At 41.4% G+C, this 19,937-nt stretch overlaps 3 protein-coding genes across 3 annotated transcripts; 1 reads left to right on the plus strand and 2 right to left on the minus strand.

Annotated features, from left to right (window-relative positions):
- Positions 1-5,148: 5,148 nt before the first annotated feature.
- On the minus strand, positions 5,149-6,204 carry LOC308308191 (TLR adapter interacting with SLC15A4 on the lysosome; the record flags this gene model as incomplete). Its single annotated transcript, XM_080753555.1, has 1 exon — positions 5,149-6,204. The coding sequence occupies one exon, from the start codon at positions 6,202-6,204 to the stop codon at positions 5,149-5,151; it is 1,056 nt and encodes a 351-aa protein (XP_080609681.1).
- Positions 6,205-8,480: 2,276 nt separating this feature from the next.
- c9h13orf42 (chromosome 9 C13orf42 homolog) lies at positions 8,481-10,198 on the plus strand (the record flags this gene model as incomplete). Its single annotated transcript, XM_080753556.1, has 3 exons — positions 8,481-8,885; positions 9,683-9,827; positions 9,933-10,198. 3 exons carry the CDS (start codon positions 8,481-8,483, stop codon positions 10,196-10,198), a joined length of 816 nt encoding a protein of 271 aa, XP_080609682.1.
- Positions 10,199-10,832: 634 nt separating this feature from the next.
- On the minus strand, positions 10,833-19,057 carry rnaseh2b (ribonuclease H2, subunit B). The gene is made up of 11 exons (XM_080753273.1): positions 18,903-19,057; positions 16,516-16,584; positions 15,086-15,193; positions 14,425-14,501; positions 13,738-13,852; positions 13,588-13,652; positions 12,917-13,016; positions 12,417-12,498; positions 12,266-12,314; positions 11,406-11,483; positions 10,833-11,017 (listed from the first exon to the last, which is right to left on the minus strand). The coding sequence occupies exons 1-11, from the start codon at positions 18,964-18,966 to the stop codon at positions 10,907-10,909; spliced, it is 918 nt and encodes a 305-aa protein (XP_080609399.1). The 5' UTR covers positions 18,967-19,057; the 3' UTR covers positions 10,833-10,906.
- Between the last annotated feature and the right edge of the window lie 880 nt (positions 19,058-19,937).

Genomic DNA, 19,937 nt, shown 5'->3' on the forward strand with positions numbered 1-19,937 from the left:
AATATTTCCTCGCACAGACCTATCATCCTATGTGGGTGCATCGTATCCTGAATAACAATCTAAGGAAAACAAACACACTGCAGACATCATTGTTTGTTTTGTTCTGGGGAAAAGTGATCATCTTGAAACAGAACAATAAAGATACATTTTTCCTACAACATTGAGAACTGTTGTTTAGTGAGAATTATTCACATGATCCCTGCATCACATGTTACGAATAACAAGGAAACCCACTGATTCTGTGCTAAACTAACCTGGACTGTTTAAACCACAACATTATGGAACATACATAAGATATATAATATGTTAAAGGAAAATGAGAAACATGTGAGGACAAGAAAGAAAATCTGCTTTTAGAGCATGCTGCATGTCCTCCACATCCACATAGGCACCGTGTGGGGTGATATATAGCCATGCATTATCACATTATGTTCCCCAGCTCTTTGGGAGCCAGATCCCGCTGCCCCGCTGTCTCTCAAGGTCTCTCCCTCTGTCGGGCTCCTGCTCTGCCAAGGTCAGCCACTCTGCCACAGGCTCCATGCAACCTTGAGCCGCTAACTGACCGGGAAATGTGTGTTCTCCCATTCCACCCGCCTACGTGTCCCAGTGTCAATCAGACGGATGCAGAGCAGAGCTGTCATGAAAAGGTTCCAGACGCGCTGCTGCTGCTGCTTCAACATGGGTCACCCCAATGGAAGGTAACCATAAGGAGGGCCTTCTCAGCTCCCGAACAGATGTAAACAATGATTTAATTGAATGTTGTTGCCTACCTGTGGAAAGAATACATAACCCGATTCTGAAGTATGTGTGCGTGCGCGCGCTCGTGTGTGTGCGTGTGTGTGTGTGTGTGTCATATTAAAGAGAGAGTGTCATATTAAAAAGATACACAGCAAAATACTGGTGTTAATTTAATTCTGACAGTTAAAGTAACACTGAGTAAGTGTACTATGTACAACTGATGCAAACAATGCTCTACCTTAGAGCTACACCCCCCCCCCCCCCCATCCTTTGTAGACATATCTATAATGATTTTTAACGTAGCTATTCTGTCATGGTGATGAAATGAGTACAATGGAAATGCTAATAAAGTATTCAATCAATCAGTTAATCAGTAGGCCCATATTGGTTTGCATGCATAACTCACCATTGTTTGGAGGGCCTACGTTATAGTCTCCGGACTCTCCGCCAGCCGCCAGGCGCCAGGCCGATAGGCATGGCCGAGACTATGTTTTGCACCCTGTCCGTGTGTTCGTGTGGCCATCCGTCTGTAGACAGCTATAATCTCCGGCACCGTTGGCTTGATGGCAGCGAAAGTGTGCACACACACTTGCTGGATGCCAGAGCAGAGCCTCTGCCCCAAATGTTTCACATGGGCCTGTTATAGCGCCACCAGGAGGCCGATATGTGCAAAACACATTTTTGGACCATACTACATATTTTGTCCAGAAATCACGCAAATCGGTACACAGTATCTCTACAGTCATTAAACAAAACGGGTCTTTCAGATTTTTCATATTCCATTCGGGTCTTTCAGATCTTTCATATTCCATTCTTAACTTTATAGGTCACCTTCTCCATAAGGTACATGTCTTCCACCTTTTCCAGCCATCTATCCACCCCGGGAGGTTCCAAACCTTTTCATCCTCTGGTTATTTGTTTGAGAGCTCAGAATTCAAAAAGATATACGTTTTCCCTCTGTAAACTTTTGGGACGTGTTCCCAGAAGTATATTGAGATTATCTAAGTTAACAGCTCTCCCAAATATTTGTTCTATTGTTTGTTATTGTTTAGGTATGATCCACATTATTCTCCCCACATTCGCACATGTTGAGGAACAATTGCCATCCTTTTAAAATTGCCCTATTAAAACACCACCAGGAGGCCAATCTTAGATTGTTTTATATTAGGCCTACTCCCACAAAATGTGTCCAAACATCACGCAAATCGGTACACATTGGGCCTGATTCATCAATCTGGCCGCAAATAAATGACTAAATCCGGCGTATATTTCTGTAAGCAAAAACTCTCACAAAAATGTGAAATTCAGCAAGCAGTGCGTACAGCCGCCATTTGTGTGTATCCGTGGCTGTAGTACGTTTGCCTGACAGTGACTGGGGCGTCACTGGGACTCCGGCTGGCAACTACTTAAAGCGCAGACATGGGCACTGGCTGAAAAAACTTCATGTCGTGCTGTCTCTGCCAGGTATTTGTTGTCAGCCAGGTGATTGCCAGATGGAGACCAGCCAGGTTATTGCCAGGATACACCTCCCCACAGGTGGAAAAACAGCTCCAACCTAATAGACAGAACAGACAGGACAGCCAAGCTGCCATGACACATATTGTGTCAGTCTCTGTTGTTTCAGCGCGACCTCGCCATTCAGGGCAAGGTCACTTTTCGCCCTTAGGGTGTCTTGCTGGTTAGATTATATACGAATAGCTTTTTAAGTAAAAGCCAGCCACAAAGAATGGTACAGAGCATTACGCCATAATAGTCAGAGCCTGTGTGGCCTTGGGTTTGATATGAAATCCTGTCCTTGCCTCTGTCGACCTCCATGTTAAAAGCTCTTTGTGATGAGGAAATTACTTTATGAACTCCTGAAAGACACTCCAACGCACCAATTCAGGCTGGGGGATAGTTTCTTTTGTGCCTTCTTGGTTCTTTCTTTGACCTTAGACTGTCTGGTTTTTGTCAAAAATAATAAACTTCTTCTCACTAAAGAAAGGGAAAGCAATCAAATGAATGACTTTCTCACTGTGTAAAATACATGAAGGACAGACAGTCACTTGTCAATCTGTTGATCCACTGGTATAACAAGCTAAATAATCATACAGATTCATTCTGGTGGGGGCTGGGAAAGTACCGATACTGCTGGCTGAATGCATAATGTTCTCCACTTCGTGAAAAATCTAAATTAGTGTGTGCGACAGCAGGCCATAGCTCTACCGACAAGCCCTCTCCAATTCTCAATCTCTCCTGGAAGGAGAGGCCTGTTTTTCATTTTCCCAAGGTCTGTGGAAATCAGTTTGTTTGAATATGCTCGCACAGTTGGGCCCGGGCGGTGGGTGAATCATATTTATGTGTGAGTGTGTTTTTGTTTAGGTCTGTCAGGATTCGGGTTCCTTTAACATGTATACCTGGAATGTTCAATCCAGATAGAAGTCGAAATACTAAACATGTGTCTCTGTGGCCTTGAGACTTCACAGGGCTCCGGCTGCGGAGCTCGCTTTTGTAAACACAGTTTCCTCTAGTGGCTCTCTGTTTGGACAGGAAACAAGGAAGCTGATCAAACACTGGACGCAGAAGGCCACGGCTGCACTGAGCCGGAATGGAGTGGTGGGTCTTTCAAAGGGCTCTAAATGGAGTGAAATGTGAAAAATAACACGTCGCTTTCGCTGTTCAGCTCCAATGATTTTCAACCCTGGCAGTTCTGTTTGTCGTTGCTATACAGTATGTGTGCAATATGCTGGTGAGCATCTACGAAAATAACTGTGAAATAAGTTATAAGAAAATAATCTGTGTATTTCTTTTCCTTCCTTCATTTTTTGTATACTCTTTTTAAATCAGAACCGTGCACATACAGAATGTAACATTTGGCATGATTAGTGCCTGCCTGGCCGCCGGCCTGTGTACTACAGATTTATGATGTGGTCTTGATGACATCGTAGATTAGAGGAACAGGGAGTAGGTGATAGGAACCATTAGGTGGATGGATTCAAGGTGGATGTGACGGAGAGTAAAGAGTGTGCCTTGCAGAAAGTGGGAAAGATGAAGGAGGAAGAAAGAGGAAATGAACAAGAGCGGCACAGGGGAAGGTAAGTGTCATATTGTGTGTCTAAGAGGGGATGTATCTCAAGGGAGATGTTAAAGCATTATTTAGGTGGGTTAATACGTTGAGTGACTATGCTCCCCTCTTGTGACAAATGTATTGAACTGCAGATAACACACCACCCATCCCTGGGGGACATTTCTTTTCCTACAGTCAGGGAGACAAAATAAATGACCTTACTGTCTATGCAATCATGCCTGAATATGACAGTTCGGTAACACATTCTATGAAGCCCATGTCTATAATTTATCATAAACATCCTATATAATGCATTTCAATCTGCATATAACTCTGTATAATTATAGTTTTATGCACTCATGAATACTCCTAATGCTTAATAATCATCCTAACACAGAAATGGACCCTTTTTTTTGCCTTTATTAATTAAGGATTAAGGAAGGGGAGAGAGAGATGGGGAGTTACACACAGCGAAAGCTATCAGGACCACATACAGGCCTACCTGTATGTGCCTGGACCGCTATGCTAGCGGCCAGGCCAGAACGTTTTATAATGACTTATAAGATCAAGAATCATATTACTTCATGATTGCCAGACTTTTCCTTTTGGATCATAGTTTATTATAATTATCATATACTTGTAATATATTATAATTGTTTAATGCATTATAATTACAGTTTTAATGGATTATTGTGTGATTATAGGTCACTAGTGGTCATTGGGTTATTTAATTAAAGAGAACAATTAGTCAATATAAAAAGAACACAAAATATTTGTCTCTACCTCCAGAAATGTTGTTAATTAAAATACATCATAGACATGGGCTTCACAGAAAGTGTTACTAAAGTGTTCATTATACATATTGATAGTATTTCAATAACCGATTGTATTTCAACAGGGGTTTTTGTAATTTACAATGTAGAATTCCACTTGAATGCAAGTGTTATCATGTATTTTGTGTGTAACATCTGGACAGATGGATATATTTTTGTTATTTTAACTGCCAGCATGCATGTATGTAGGCATGTGTGCATATAAATGTCTGTATGTTTTTGTGTATTCAATTTTGTGTGAGAAGCTTATGTTATATCATTACTTAAGTCTTTATTACAGACAATGCCATAAGTTACAACACAAAAAGAAGAAAATACATTTTAAAAAAAATAAAAATAAAAATAAATAATAAATTGTGATGCATTTTAACATGCATCACAATTCATTTCAAATTCTTCTCTGCCATTCCTTTTTAACAGCAAATGACAAATCATAACTGAAATTATAGCATGTCAGGTTACTGCAATACTTCTTAATCAAGTGGCAGATGCTCTTGCTTTTTCGACCATAGCAGGGTCTAGTAAGTAGCATCAGACAACGTCTTTGACAGGGAGATCAGATGAGTTGAGAGTTCCCGGATCTTGAGGTCGTCCTTCAGTATGAAGTGTGTGCAGATCCCTGGAGGCGTCATTGGAGATCTGCAGGAATGGAGTGCTGATCTCAGTAGACTGCATGTCACTGGCTACACGCAGCAGGCAGCTGAGGACCATGTCTTTGGCCAGCCCTGCCTCCAGGTTCCCTTCCCGGCTCAGCTGTAAAGTGATCTGGTCCAGGCTGGTCAGGACCAGCTCTGAGCCCAGCAGGGGGCACACACAGCCAGAACCACTACCCGTCTCCCAGCCCATGTTCTCCAGCATGTACTGTCGGTAAAGGTCCAAGAGTTTGTGCTCCAGGTAGCGGTTGAGCAGGGAGTTGGAGAAGGGTCCTTCTTCATACCCCTGAAACAAAAAGCTACGGTCTCTGCCACTCCCGGTCCTCCAACGGGTCGAGCGTCTTCTTAGTGGACGCAGAGGCCCACCCTGAGAGATCTGCTCTGGGGGAGAATCCTCCACCGCTAGGGGGACATCACAAGAATGCAGAAAGGGACCGGCGGGCTGGCTCTCAGAGCAGAGCAAGAGCTCACCGTTGTTGGCAGAAAGAGGCAGCACCTGGTCACCTCCGATGTGGAGGTCGCTGTAGTTTTGACAAATGCTCTGGCAGGAGGAGGGCACCAGGAAGGGGACATCGCCGCTGGAGCAGGCCTGGCCAGGGATCTCCATCTCCAGGGAGATCCGTCTACCATGCAGGGCTCTCCGTCGATCCTTGGCCTGCAATGGCAAAATATGCGACTCGTTTGGGGTTATCCCCTCAGAGTGCCAGTGGTTATGGGATACACCTGGGAGTTGAGAGCAATCTTTATTGCCTGTCTGCTCGGCAGAAGTGTGGTGGATGACTTGAGAGTGACGGATGGAGGCTGGCATTAGGGAGGCCGGGGCTCTTTGTATCCCACTACTGATAGCACTCTGGGGAGGTCCATCATGAGGGAGGGGGTCCACTTCCTCCAATCCACCGTAGGTCATGCTCCACAGTCGACTCTCACAAAGCATGGCTGGAACAAGGAAGAAGGAACAGATACTGACTGAGCATTGTATTTGCTTCTATTGATCTCACAAGCATGTGAAGTGAACCACTGAAACTTCCCTGTCCTGTTCATCAACACATGTCACATTAGTGGCTGTTTCCCACAGCTTGCAACTTTTACTATTGTTCTAAACCAGTGGTTCTCAAAGTGGGGTCTGGGGACCCCCATTGGTCCTTGAGGGGATTCTAGGGAGTCTCCATAAATAAGTGAATATAGCTTCAAAATGAGTTTAACCACTCAAACAATACTGTAAATCAGCTATTTGATTAGTTAGATTGGCTTTTTTTTAAGAATCTTGGAAAGATGTGAAGCATAGTAACAACTCAAATCTTGTATAAGGGCCCGTCGCACACAATATCAGATGGGGGTCCAGGGCTAAATAAATACATATTAAGACATGAAAAAGTTTGAGAACCACTGTTAACAGCAAACTACTCAGGGTTAGCTTAACTCTGAGTTTAAAATGTGACATTCTTTACACTTGAGTTATGCTAAAACTGAGTGAATGCATACTGCATGCAATATGTATAAATATTTTCACCAAAGTATATCTTTCCCTACCTTGGAGAGTACCTTGGAGAGTAGACTAGTTCCAGTGTACCAGATGTCCTCACACACTTTTCAAAGGAGTAAAGTTATTGGTATAAGGTTTTCTCTCAATAATATCTCGATCGAGCTTACTCAAATATCTACATAGTTGAGAGTATTCGACTCAGTTTTATACCAACCAAAGAGGAAGTGAGAAATGTCTTTGTTTCTCTGCCACATGGACAGGTGTGTGTTTTAAAAAACAGGAAAAGAAACTCAGATGTAAAAGGAGAGGAACTGCGTCACAACTCAGACTACAGGGTGGTTTCTGGTCTCTTTTCGTTTTCAGGTTTTACAGATCAAGAAAAGAAAGTCAGCATTTTCTGTTCAACAGAGTTCAAAGCCATTATCGTGAGTGCAGCAGCCACTTGAACATTTATTCTATCATCTGCTGGTTGGCAAAATAACTGCCGTCTTGCGCTCTCCTGTACCTCTGACTGCACGGTTTACATCGCTGGGGCCAAAACAGCCACTTCATGCTTGCTCAGGGTGTTATGTAATTAACTTAACATTTCCTACCTTTGAAATTGTACTCTTGGTCACAGCTGATGACATGAGGGCTTGCAGCAAGCAGCCAGCGTTCACCTCAGGCCTGAAATGCCTAGTATTTTCATTTGCCTGGAGGATTCATTTGTCCCTTTTGTTGAGCTCATATTTAGTCTATAGGCCACTTTTTTCCTCATAAGCAGCTACTGAATACAAAAGTTGCCCTAATGTATGTGTGTGTGTGTGTGTGTGTGTGTGTGTGTGTGTGTGTGTGTGTGTGTGTGTGTGTGTGTGTGTGTGTGTGTGTGTGTGTGTGTGTGTGTGTGTGTGTGTTTACATGCGCGCAAGGCGCGCGCATGTAAAATGAGTTGTCTGTGATGGACATTTATGGAAACTTTGTTGGGCCAAGCCTATCCCATGTCTGGAATGTTTCCGTGTTAAGTGTTTGTCCTCAGGTTTGCTCCCTCTATTATGGCTCTTCCTTGGCTCCTGGTGGGCTTGTCCAACAATAGAATGAAACATTAGACGTTTCATTATTAATTGAGCATGTAAACCTAGCTCCATATTACGAATAGGCCAGCCTTATCCTATCTACGTTCATCACGTGTTGTATTGAGAAGCCTATGTGGGCCTAAGATATGATATTGTAGTTTCATACAAATTAGGACATGCAGCCATCCGTGTTCTAAGAAATTGAGTTGGCCAACAGCTCTACATTCATATCACATCTTCTGGCTCCACTGACAATAAGTAGTAGCCGAGAGTTTGATAGATTGCGGTGGACATTTTGGACAAAGATAAGTCAGGATATCCGACACCGGGCTGCTGCTCAATAGTAATGACAGTAGCATGGGTAGTGTTACCAAGCCGTTGCTATGGTGCAACCCCCTTCGACCCCAAATAGCATACCGGTTCAGAACAGGTTAGACATTTATGTCAATCCGGCTTTTACTTTTCTGCCATTAAGCCTACTACAGTTTGAGACGCATGACATTTTCAGTACCATGGACAGCGGCGGTCTACATCGAGAGACTGTGGTAAAGTTTGACAGGATATTACTTATTTTTGGAACCAGACACAGCCCTGAATAGGCAATGGATAAAGGCATCGTTTGGACCACGGAAGATAAGGATACGTCTGTACTTCTGAGAGGATACATTTAGAGGAATGTTCAGGAAGATTAATAATGCGTTCCGTCCGAAACATCACGGATCAGCTGGAGAGGGAGGCTTTCGATCAGAGGAAGACTACCACAACGCCTGCACAGTCAGGTTGGTGCGCAGCACCTCCATGCTTGTAGTGGGGGGGAAAACACAAGCAACAGTGGGTTCAACTTTAAAGAGGAGTAAAAGTTCAGTGAGTATCGAGTCAACCTTGTACTATTACCAGAGACAAGAAGATCGGATATGGCTCTACTCTCAGCATCAGAACTGCTTAGAGTACTTAGAAGAACTTGTAGCTTTGAGACGGCAATACACAAAGAGTGTCAGTAATCTACAAAGTAATGAGACCAAAGCTGCAGTTTCAGTCAAGAAGAAAGCTGCACCCCCACCACCCAAAAAGGACGCACAGGTAGGCCTTTATCTCACCTATGCTATTCCTTTACGCCTGGGCCTATTAAAGGTGCCCTTCACCCATTTTCAACATTATCTTCATGAAACTGGTCTCCACTATAATGCTCATTATTGTAACATTTCCACTAATATCTACTCACTTTCATCTTATTTTTTATTTATTCATTTTTTACTCTGCATCGGTGGGCTATACTAGATATTTCAGGAACTGGCCTCCAATGACAACATCAAAGCTCATTCCCAGCTAATAGAAACGTTCAGGAAGATTAATATTCCTGAAAAGTTAGTGGGCCTATGCTGAAATAGAAGCCATCGTTCTTGCATTAAATCAAAACAAACCATTACGTTTAAAATCTTGTTTGAAATGACATAACCTCCTGCCCACGATGAAGTCACAGGTTTCTGAACTGTACACAGCCTCCTCTGAGATAGTGAGTAGGCTGGACAGAAATGATGGCATCTTATAATGAGCAAGTGAGGACCAATTACTATATGAAGATAGCAGAAGAGTGATGTTGTCCTTTAAAGGGAAGGGGAGTTATAGTTATCACTTCTCCCTTAGACAGGCGATCCCCCCCTTTTTTTTCCTACTACGTATATATAGTGTTTTATATTTGATATTGAATGTTTTTGGTGCTACTTATGTTGATGAATGTAATACCTAGGACCCCAATGGAACAAGACTGCAAGGACATTTTTGGTGCTTGTGCTGTTTTACATTTGTGTCTAATAAATATTCAATCAATCAATAAAGAAACAGCTCTAAGCACGACCTTGTCTGATTTGTAAAACCAGAGATCAAGAGCCAAACCCTCCGCTCCACCAATTCCCAATGAGGAGGACAGTTTAGAGTTTCTTGACGCAGTCATTGCAAGCTGCGACCCTGAACCTACACGCAAACCTCACATCGATGACGGACACGCAGACGTAGACTTCGTTGGTGAGTTTAATGCATGTCCAGTTGGATAACTGAATGTCTGATGTGTCACTTGATGTGTTTTGCTGTTTAAGTTGACCCCCATTTCTATACCCCACAATCTCTTAGTGGCCACAAGCTCCAGCGAGCATGACCTACACTCCAACTGGGTCTTAAGGGTTCCTCGAGTCACAGATCAATCCAAGCAGAACACACAGGCGTGTGCCAAGGACAATCTACCGAAGAAGAAACATTCTGTTGGGTCCACAAGTAGCCGACTACGGCTCCAAAGGAACCCCATACACCTACCCAAAGTAGTGGAGAGTGCATTCCAGACTCTGCGCTTCAAGCCCAAATTAAAGAAGAGAAATAGTAAACTTGGTCAAGACATTTAAGTCCCACCACCAGCACCATGAAGCCTCTGTCATCCTATTGTTATTTGTTTGCTTGTTGGAACGGTTATTTGATTCCAAGACGATCTCATGTCTTCCGTTAAGAATAGGCTACTATCCTGTGTATTATTAAACAGCGCATTTTTAAATCGCCTTGATAAGAAATGCAGCTATTTTGCTGGAAGGCACCGGAAGAGTGGGGTTTTAAGAACAAGTGACACACCGCCATGACAGTTGTCATGACAGTTTAATACTGTCATAAAAATGCTAAATCACTTAAGTGCAAATTAAGCATAGGCTACTTGTTATTTTTTGTCATTTACAACTAGTATTCCAAAAGCTGCTCGTGACTTTTTTCTAAACCAAAACTAGGTACAAGAACTGGTGTTGACTGAGCCACTGAAAAGCTGTTAATTCTTGGCTCCAGGCAGCTAAAACAGGCAAAAAAGGCCATCAGTGTGCAAACATGCAAAATATAAGTAATGTAGAACTTTGCACTATAATTCAGCAGAATAACATGCCATTATTAGTTTACCTTACAAGAGTGTACCTAGTGTACTTTACTAGCAACTTTACTTTTACCAATGAATGCATTTCCATTCAAACTGATTGAAGATTAAAAGAATACAATAAATAATTTCAATCCTTTATTACAAAATACATTCATACGCTCCCACACAAGGTCTACAAAACAGACTCTATACATAACACTCATTTCTTTTCAGCTTTGACCTTGGGGCTGAAGAAGGATGACATAGACTTCATGCCAGTCTTGTCCACCTTCGCCAGACTTTTCTGAGCTGCAGTCATCTTCTTGGGCGGCTGAAAACGAGGGAAAAAAATCAATACCATAGCTGAACAACCTTGTGCAGAGACAGTGGAGAATTTATTACATATCATGAACTTCATTTCAAACTGAGCAAAAGGAAGTTTTCACAAGGTGAATCCCTTTTCGACCCGTGTGTATTTGGAAGTCTCTACAGACAAGTCTGAAACAGAATTCCGCAAGCTAGAACTTCACCAACAATCAGTGAAGGTCGTCTGAAAAATTAATAAACAAACCAAGGATGGAACAAATCACGAATAAAGCAGCAGATGACAGAAAAAAAGAAAGCCATGTGTTCAATTCTGCTCAAAGCCACAGGTTTGTCTAACCATTCCCTGCTGCACATACGAGGAAGGGAGAAGGCCCCCTTTTTTGCACACTCACTTTTCGAGCAAAATCTGAACTGTTGAATTTGGTGTAGTCCTCTGCAGCCTCCACTGGCTGGTCTGAAAGTTTCCGTTTCTGCCAAAGAAAGTAGGACATTTTCCCATAACTTAAAGAGCTTCCACAATCTCAGTAGAGAAACGAACAGGAAAAAGTATCAAAGCAGAAGTAGCGTACCCATCTAACCTGCGATGTTAAAGCCAATGAGTGTGAATGGGGAGGCTGGCAACATTTCACATCAACATTATAATCAAAGTTAACTTGTCTAAGCAATAATGGTACAGAGGGGGGTAGGACTACAGAATGAATGTAAAGTACATTCAATTCTCTAGTCTAGTCCTACCTCTAGAGCAGTGCTACTCAACTTAAGATGGCTCAGGGGCCACTCAGCAAAATACCAAAAGTCCAAGGGCCGCAGGCAAAAAGAGAATTTTGGTCCCATTTAGGAAAAAACTCCCATTGATCAAAAAGATTGTTATGGAATGATAAATTATGAAGTTTCTTCTTTTGGAATAAAATAAATGGCAAACAAGACAAAGATATGTCATATTTATAATATAGGGGTTTTGGAGAGAAACTGAAACCAGAAATGATTTGTTCACACTGAAAGTAGAAAGAATATATATTGGTATGACCATGACGGGCCCCATAGACATGCTGCACGGGCCGCGTGTAGCCCACGGGCCACAGGTTGAATAGCGCTGCTCTAGAGAATGAATAAACACACTTTGCTCCACAGCATGAAGTGTCACCGAGTGACTAAAGCATAAAAGAAGAGAGGGAAGTGAAACAGTGCTGCAGAAAGTGCACATGCATGATTTGGTGGTTTGCATAAAGTTTGCATAAAAAGAGTATCATACCTTGGTAGGAGGCTCTATGTCCTTCTTTGGACTTGTGAGTTCTGGTAACCTTTTGTTGGGAGTAAAAATGTGAATGCATTACTTTTTTTCCCCCCTCCATCCGTTTTCAGAAATAACATTGATATTAAGTGTTTATTGTTGGTCAACATACTGCAGGTGTTTGAGGAGGGCTTTACTCAGGTCTTCACTGATGTACTCGGATATCAGTCCATGGGCATAACGCAGATAATCCTCTGTATCAAAAAGAGAACATAGCATGAAGGTAACTTACAAACTGTACTCTGTTAATAATATCCAAATGACATCTGCCATAGAATTTGGTTGCATTTAGGAGGGCATTGTTTGTGAATGTTCCACAATAGTACATAATACCTATAGTGCCATCCACTGGTCAATGTAATATTTGCAGAATTGAAAAACATTTAAAAACCTGGAAAGGGAACCACATCCAGTGGAGTTCTCTAAATAACCACACGAACCCTTGCGCCCAATTCTGGGCATGTCATGATAGGCAAACAATAAACGAAAATTCAAACATTCTGCAAATATGTTCTCTATAAACATGTTATTTCATAAGATGATGAATTTCTATTTGAGAACTATCTTGCATAGTGACACAAGAAGCAGCCAAGACAAGCAGCCAGGAGTTACCATCCAGGGCCTCTTCCTTCACTCTGATGTATGTTGTGGACTTCACTCCTTCTCCCACAGAGATGTTACTCTTTCTGAGGGCTTTCACTGTCCTCTCCACCTGGAAAAGAATACGCTCAAATGACAAGTTTCTACGATTTCCATGTAGAAACCACCCACTTTTTCTCACGTCACTTTATATGACAAATGTGTTAGAAAAGCTTACAGGTTTCATATGTTTTAGATTGATTTAGGCTAAATATGTTTTCCTGTTTGTGTAAAGGAAGTATTCGCAGATCCACTTCATTCGGCTGTCAGGTGCATTGGACAATGTAAACTGAAGCAAACATGAAAAAAATATTTTCATTAACAAAAAATCCTGCACATTGCTCAGCAGCCTCTGCTTTTATTCAGAATGACAGACATATCGGTCCCACTGGACCTTCATCAAGTGTCTTCCTGTACTGTTCATGTAAGAAACTAGGGTTAAAACTTAAAACACACTGTGATTGATGTACAGTAAATTAAAAAACACAGCTGCAATACACTTAAAATGGGTGTGTTAGATTTACGTGTGCCAATGTTACACACATTGACAGTAGTCAACAGTATTGTACCCGTCTGGTAATGGTTAAACCTTAATGGGGGTTTCCATGCCCCTTTAAATATTGAGAATGCTAATGAGCTCTTACTTTTTTCTTCAACCAGTCCAGTGTCTTCTCCTGGCTGTATCGGTGAAACTTCAAGCCTCCCACATCTGAACGTAAAAACATGAACATTTAAGTACAGCAAGGAACGGCATGTCTTTCTAGTTCATGATAGCTGCAATGATAATGCCTGACCTTTCTCCTCAGCAATGTGGTACAGGGAGGCCGGACATTGTGTGCAGCTGAGCAGCCTGGAGCAAGCAGGGAATTCCTCGTCCATTACCACCTGGTCCATAGGCTGGAATCTCCCCTAGCCAAGAGCAGTAAAGAAAGCACGTTTCATGTGAAGGAACTAGGTGTTACTGTGTTGGTAAGGAGTCCCGGGTCAATAGAACTCCTGGTTTGTTTGTTGAGGCTGTAAACAATGTTATTGCCAGTACCCGCCGCAACCCAGAACATTAACCACATGAACCGTAATGACCATATTCTGGGCATTTCATAAATCGCCTCAGTCTGTGCATAGCTGTAGTCCCAGGTTTCCAGACGGGGATATGTTTCCTGTTCCAGTTCATTTTCTCATAGCTTCGTTTGATTGGTTCGGCACCAGGTTTGAATGGGAAACACACATCAAATTTATACAGTTATGCACAGAGCCTATATGCGTAGTTTTGCGAACATTCTGCAAAAATAGCCGTAACATTCGGCAGAAAGAGCTGATCTCACAATGTGTTGTGCGGTACGTTGTGTGTAGATTGCATCTTTTTTGGCGAAGAGATTGGTATAGAGGATCGAGTATGGGCCCCCCTGAAGTATACAGTGATATTGGTAACATTGCTAGACACAAATCAGCTGGAACAGACAAGTGGATCACCTATGACTTACCTCGTTACCAGCTTTCATCAAATAGGGTAAAATAAGATAGATGGGGTCCACTGGGGTAACATAGAGAAGCTTTCCATCTGTTAAAATAATAAGAATAAGAAAAAGTTATATTACTGAATCCCAGGTTCCCAACTAGTTGCAGCTTGTTGTGTCATGCTATCACAGAATTTACCATATTCTCAAATAATTTATTATCGTTCTGACAATGGAATTTAATGTAATAATTACAACCGATAATATTAGTGGTTGTTTGGTAAACAAGTGTGAAGAGCTTAGTAGTGCGTAGTGCTCCTGCTTTGGCCTGACTCAATGAAAATATGATACTAGTAGTCTACGTACCGCACATCACCCAACCCATATGTAAAATGAGGCATTGCCGCTCAGTATGATTTGGTAGATTATGTCTATGGAAAATAATAATCTTTACAGTTTTAGCCTTTCTTACCCTCATTACACAAAAAAGTGGATATTCTAAAATGCAAAAAGATAAAAAATGTGAATTATAGTGTCATTATTGGCCAAATCAAGTTATACGTATGTTGCATAATATAACAGACCAATAGATTTGACTCATGTTCTTTATAATTATCAGACATTTATATCACCTTCATTTCTGTGATATGAGAGAGAGATCATGACATTTAACATTCATGAGACAAACCTCTCTGTACAGTCTGCCCAATAAACCATGAGTGGAACTCTTCCTGAAAAGCTTTGACTTCATACAGCTTCACATCACCGCTGCTGAACAGGTACAGAGACGCTGCATCTGGAATGGTGGAGAAGACGACCAACATCACCACTACTGAATACTGCATACAGAGACGCATCTTGAAGAGATGCCAAAACTACATCTTCGTTGTCACATTTGCAGAAGTGGTTCATCTTCGCTTCCGACTACTGACAAGCAATTAAATGTAGCTGCACAGCTCTCTCTCTCTCTGTGTGTGTGTGTGTGTGTGTGTGTGTGTGTGTGTGTGTGTGTGTGTGTGTGTGTGTGTGTGTGTGTGTGTGCGCGCGCAGAATGTGACAGAGATATTGCAGCAGCTGTGTTCCATGAGCTTGGATTAGTTTAGCACGTCATTCAAACCATATGAAAATTAGCTTCGGGTTGACAGACTTCAAAATAGAAATGACTGTTGACTAGTTAATTGGGAGGGGGGGCAGTGAATGGTGCAAAGCGAACATGGAGTCAGTGTGTGAGTAGGCAGTGAGTCAATCTGGTAGCAGGAGAGATGTCAACTCACCTACTTCACCTATTCAATACAGCAAGTCACCACAGTAAGATTATTTAATGTAATGTGTATCTTATTATTGTGACACCCCTTCATGTTAAATGTATTTTTACCATTAGGACATACAGTAATTCAATTAAATAATGTCAGGAAGTAGTTTGTGAAAGGCTTATATATTTTATTACTTGGCTAAGACAGGTTGCCATAACCGACTTACTGTGGTGGCTTAATGTATAGGTGACAAGCCAATTTGTAGACATGAAAAATAACTGCAGGACACTCCATATTAAAATGTAAATTACTTAATGAGTCCCCATAGGCCTCATATTTAACTGTCAGTAGTTGGCTTGTGAGAGGCAGATATTGTACTGCCAGGCAGTAAATTGGCTTATGAAATGCTTGAATTGTTATTAACATTATAGAATCTATATTAATGTACCGGTAGATGTTTAACTTGCTTCAGTCAGACAGGGTGCCTAAATGGCTTAGTAGAAATGCCAATTTGTTGAGAATAATTGCAGGACACGGCTTAATTGTGTTTTCTCTTTATCAAAAGGATGTCAGGAAAACAGTTGGTGGCTTTTGTTTTGTTTTAATTGTCTCTCTCTTGCAACTAAATAGCGACCTACAGTTGCAACAATCAGATCGTATTTTTCTGTTTGGATGAATGGGCTGTCAAGGGTTGGTATTGTAACATAGATGCCAGATATTCAAAATAGCATCTGAGAGTTGCTTGTGGCTGTCTGCTGGCCATACCTTATTACCTTCGTACGACTGACATGGTATAATCCAGACAAACTCACGTGCAGACTGTTTGAGTGTGTGTGTGAGTGCAGGTGCAGCTGGGTCAACAGACCTGTAGCGGGATTCCTCAGTCTCACGAATGTAGGGTCACTGTCATGCTTCTGTGTGTCGAAGGCAGAATCTGTGGAAATCACAATAACATAGATAATTTCTAGGAAACATGATTGCAAATGGCCAAGGGTAAGAAGTGGCATGCTATGTAAATTCCAGCTGTGGTAAAACAAAAAATAAAATATTTATATATTTAATTCCTTGAAATCTACAAAGATGTTCCAATTGGAACATTAGGACAAATCTGATGACCATACCCAGTGGTGGAACGTAACTAAGAACATGTACTTAAAGTGTTAGTTCACCTATTTTTGATGGTCATCTAAAACTGACCAGAGTTCTGGTCAGTTTTAGATGAATATAAAGTAGTTCCGGTGATTTGGCAGGAGCTCATGGCCCAATCATTAAAAATAGATGAATCTACAAAACTAGCGTCATTTGTATTGTTGACCTATTTCTACCAAATAGACCAACTTTCGTTCAACTTTGACCTGCTGCAACGTATTTCCCCAAGACAAGGTGCTTTGCAGTCAGCTGATCAGAACGAAACCTCGCTCTATATGGTAGAAATAGGCCAACAATACAAATGACGCTAGTTTTGTGGATTAATCTATTTTCAATGATTGGGCCACGCCAAATGGCCCCCACCCCATTGGAACTATTCATTAGAAACTGACCAGAACTCTGACCACGGGACTCTGGTAATCAATTAATACTTTTTTAACCACTGTTTTAATGTCAAGTATTTCACACAGCTTTATGTCAAAAATAGGTGAACTAACACTTTAAGTACAATTTTGAGGTATTTGTACTTTACTTGAGTATTTCCAATTTCCAAAAAAAACTTCTACTCCACTACTCAGATCCAAATATTTATTTCCAAACTTTAGTGACTTTGTAGATTGTATTATTACTACAAAACATGTAAACACTTCAGCTCTATACATATATATTTTAGTCCGGGAAAAATGGGGGTGAACGTGGATTTGCCTGTTAAAGTTTTTTTCTCAACTGATTCTTGTAGCTTGGGGTCACCTCTTAAGGATTCAAGAGGATGACCAGTGATATCCATTGAGCATTTTTTATTATTAACCCCTTAATGCCTGAAACATGGGCTCCCATTGACTTTCTATACAGGAGGAAAATACCCAGAAAAAGATTATTTTTCGGGGTATTTAAGGAGGATCTGAGGGGTCTAACTAGGGGTTTGTCATGATGTTGAATCCATTGCAGGCATTTGTTTTGCACAAAAAACATTCCGTGGGCTAGAAATAGCCTCAGAAAACAATACACGTATGGGTGAGTATTCATGTTAGTCGGAGGCCTTAGGGTTTTTTTTCTCGTGCTAATCAGTCTAAAAGTGCAAAATTTTGCACAGATGTAGCTCAGGGCATGCTCTAATGATTTAGCTAGGTCGGCGACCTTCGGGGTCACCACAACACCCACAAAACTCTGAAAAGTGATGACTCATCACTTTTCATCACTAAAGTCGATGGGAGCCCAACTTGATTTGGCCGCTGTGGCGACCCCGAATGTCGCAGACTCGGGCACCCTAGCTAAATCATTAGAGCAAGCCCTGAGCTACATCTGTGCAAAATGTTGCACTTTTAGACTGATTAGCACGAGAAAAAAAAACCTAAGGCCTCCGACTAACATGAATACTCACCCATACGTGTATTGTTTTCTGAGGCTATTTCTAGCCCACGGAATGTTTTTTTTGTGCAAAACAAATGCCTGCAATGGATTCAGCATCATGACAAACCCCTAGTTAGACCGCTCAGATCCTCCTTAAATACCCCGAAAAATAATCTTTTTCTGGGTATTTTCCTCCTGTATAGAAAGTCAATGGGAGCCCATGTTTCAGGCATTAAGGGGTTAATAATAAAAAATGCTCAATGGATATCACTGGTCATCCTCTTGAATCCTTAAGAGGTGACCCCAAGCTACAAGAATCAGTTGAGAAAAAAACTTTTACCGACGAAACCACGTTCAGCCAAAAATCACCGTTTTTTTCCCGGACTATTTCAGCCATTTGAAAATAGCCTATCTACAAGCTGTTGTAGATCTGCTATTTTCAAAATATTTGTGTACATTTGAAAACTTGAAATTGGACATTCTGCACGATGAGTACATTCTACTTTTGGTACTTTAACTACATTTGATTTTGATACCAATACTTTTGTACTTTTACCCAAGTACATTTTGAATTCCAGACTTTTACTTGAAACGGAGTATGTCAACATTGCAGTATTGATAATTTTACTGATGTAAAACATTTGAGTACTTTTCAAACATGATACCATACCACTGACTTCAGAGCAACCGTGGCAACATCAGTGCTATAGTAGCTAGCTAAGCTCAACGTGCTTGGGTTCGTGCTCAACCTACCCGCTGCGATAACGACCCAGCTGTCATTTTGTGTATTAGGCGTGCGCTTCTTTTTGGTAGTCATTTTATGATTTTAAAACTCCCTGGTGTACTGTGTGTCAGTGTGTGTGTATATCTATGCTACGAACAACGAGGCCTGACAGTTGTGTGCAATCAGTGTGTGCAATGTTTGTTTTTGGAAAGACAGTCTAGAATGCCATAGGCTGGAGGGACGGGGCTAGCTGCGATTCGCTAGATGGTTGTTGTTGACAACAGACAGCACAGGTAGCACAAAACATCTCAGAAATGATCATACCAGCACAAATTATTATGACCTTTACGGCACAATTCAGCACAAATCGAGCACTAAAGAATGATAGGTCAACAATTTGTATTCATGTTTTCATCATATGGGGTGCCAACTTCATGGAGGTACTGAGCAGCAGCACTGAACAGTGGTGTGAAAAGTAGGCCTACTCAATAAAAGTAAGTCAAACTTTTACTTACTTACTTACTTATTTACTTACTGATACTTTTACTGTAAACTATCAATGCTGTAATGTAGAAATACTCTGTAAGTAAATGTTCGGAATTAAAAATGTACTAAAAGTAAAAGTACAAAGGTATTGGTATGAAAATGTAATTAAAGTACCAAAAGTATAAAGTAGGCTCATTATGCAGAATGTCCTAATTCACAGCACACGTTTTCAAGTGTATAAAGTAAACATTTATTAAAAGCTATTGAAAATAGCAGATGAGCTCGGCGACGTCGAGCCAATCCTAGCGCGACCGATCGTCCCTCCTATGGGATCTTAACGCTCTAGTCCACGCCCACGGCTCTGGCTCTGACAACGAGATCAGAAAAGCGCGCGCTTATACTCTCCGTTCAGTGCACGCTGTACGGGGCCGAGGGGGTGCTGTATGCACCCATTGCTAGTGAATCTCTGTTCGATTATACGGAAAGATTAATACTAAATTAGTGTTTCAAAATGATCATTTTCTGCACGTAGCCAAGCTGATGTGAGTGTTAAGTATAACACATAACATGACACAATT

The sequence above is a fragment of the Nannobrachium achirus genome (genome assembly GCF_963921795.1).
Source record: "Nannobrachium achirus genome assembly, chromosome: 22".
Classification (NCBI taxonomy): domain Eukaryota; kingdom Metazoa; phylum Chordata; class Actinopteri; order Myctophiformes; family Myctophidae; genus Nannobrachium; species Nannobrachium achirus.

What these genes read in the sequence shown, in the direction of transcription:
- rnaseh2b (XM_080753273.1), bottom strand. Translation starts at nt 18,966, where the DNA reads ATGACTACCAAAAAGAAGCGCACGCCTAATACACAAAATGACAGCTGG. An exon ending in TGGGCAGACTGTACAGAGAG is followed by an intron (nt 14,502 to 15,085) that starts GTTTGTCTCATG and finishes TTATTTTAACAG; the next exon opens with ATGGAAAGCTTCTCTATGTT. An exon ending in ACATAGAGCCTCCTACCAAG is followed by an intron (nt 11,484 to 12,265) that starts GTATGATACTCT and finishes TTTCTTTGGCAG; the next exon opens with AAACGGAAACTTTCAGACCA.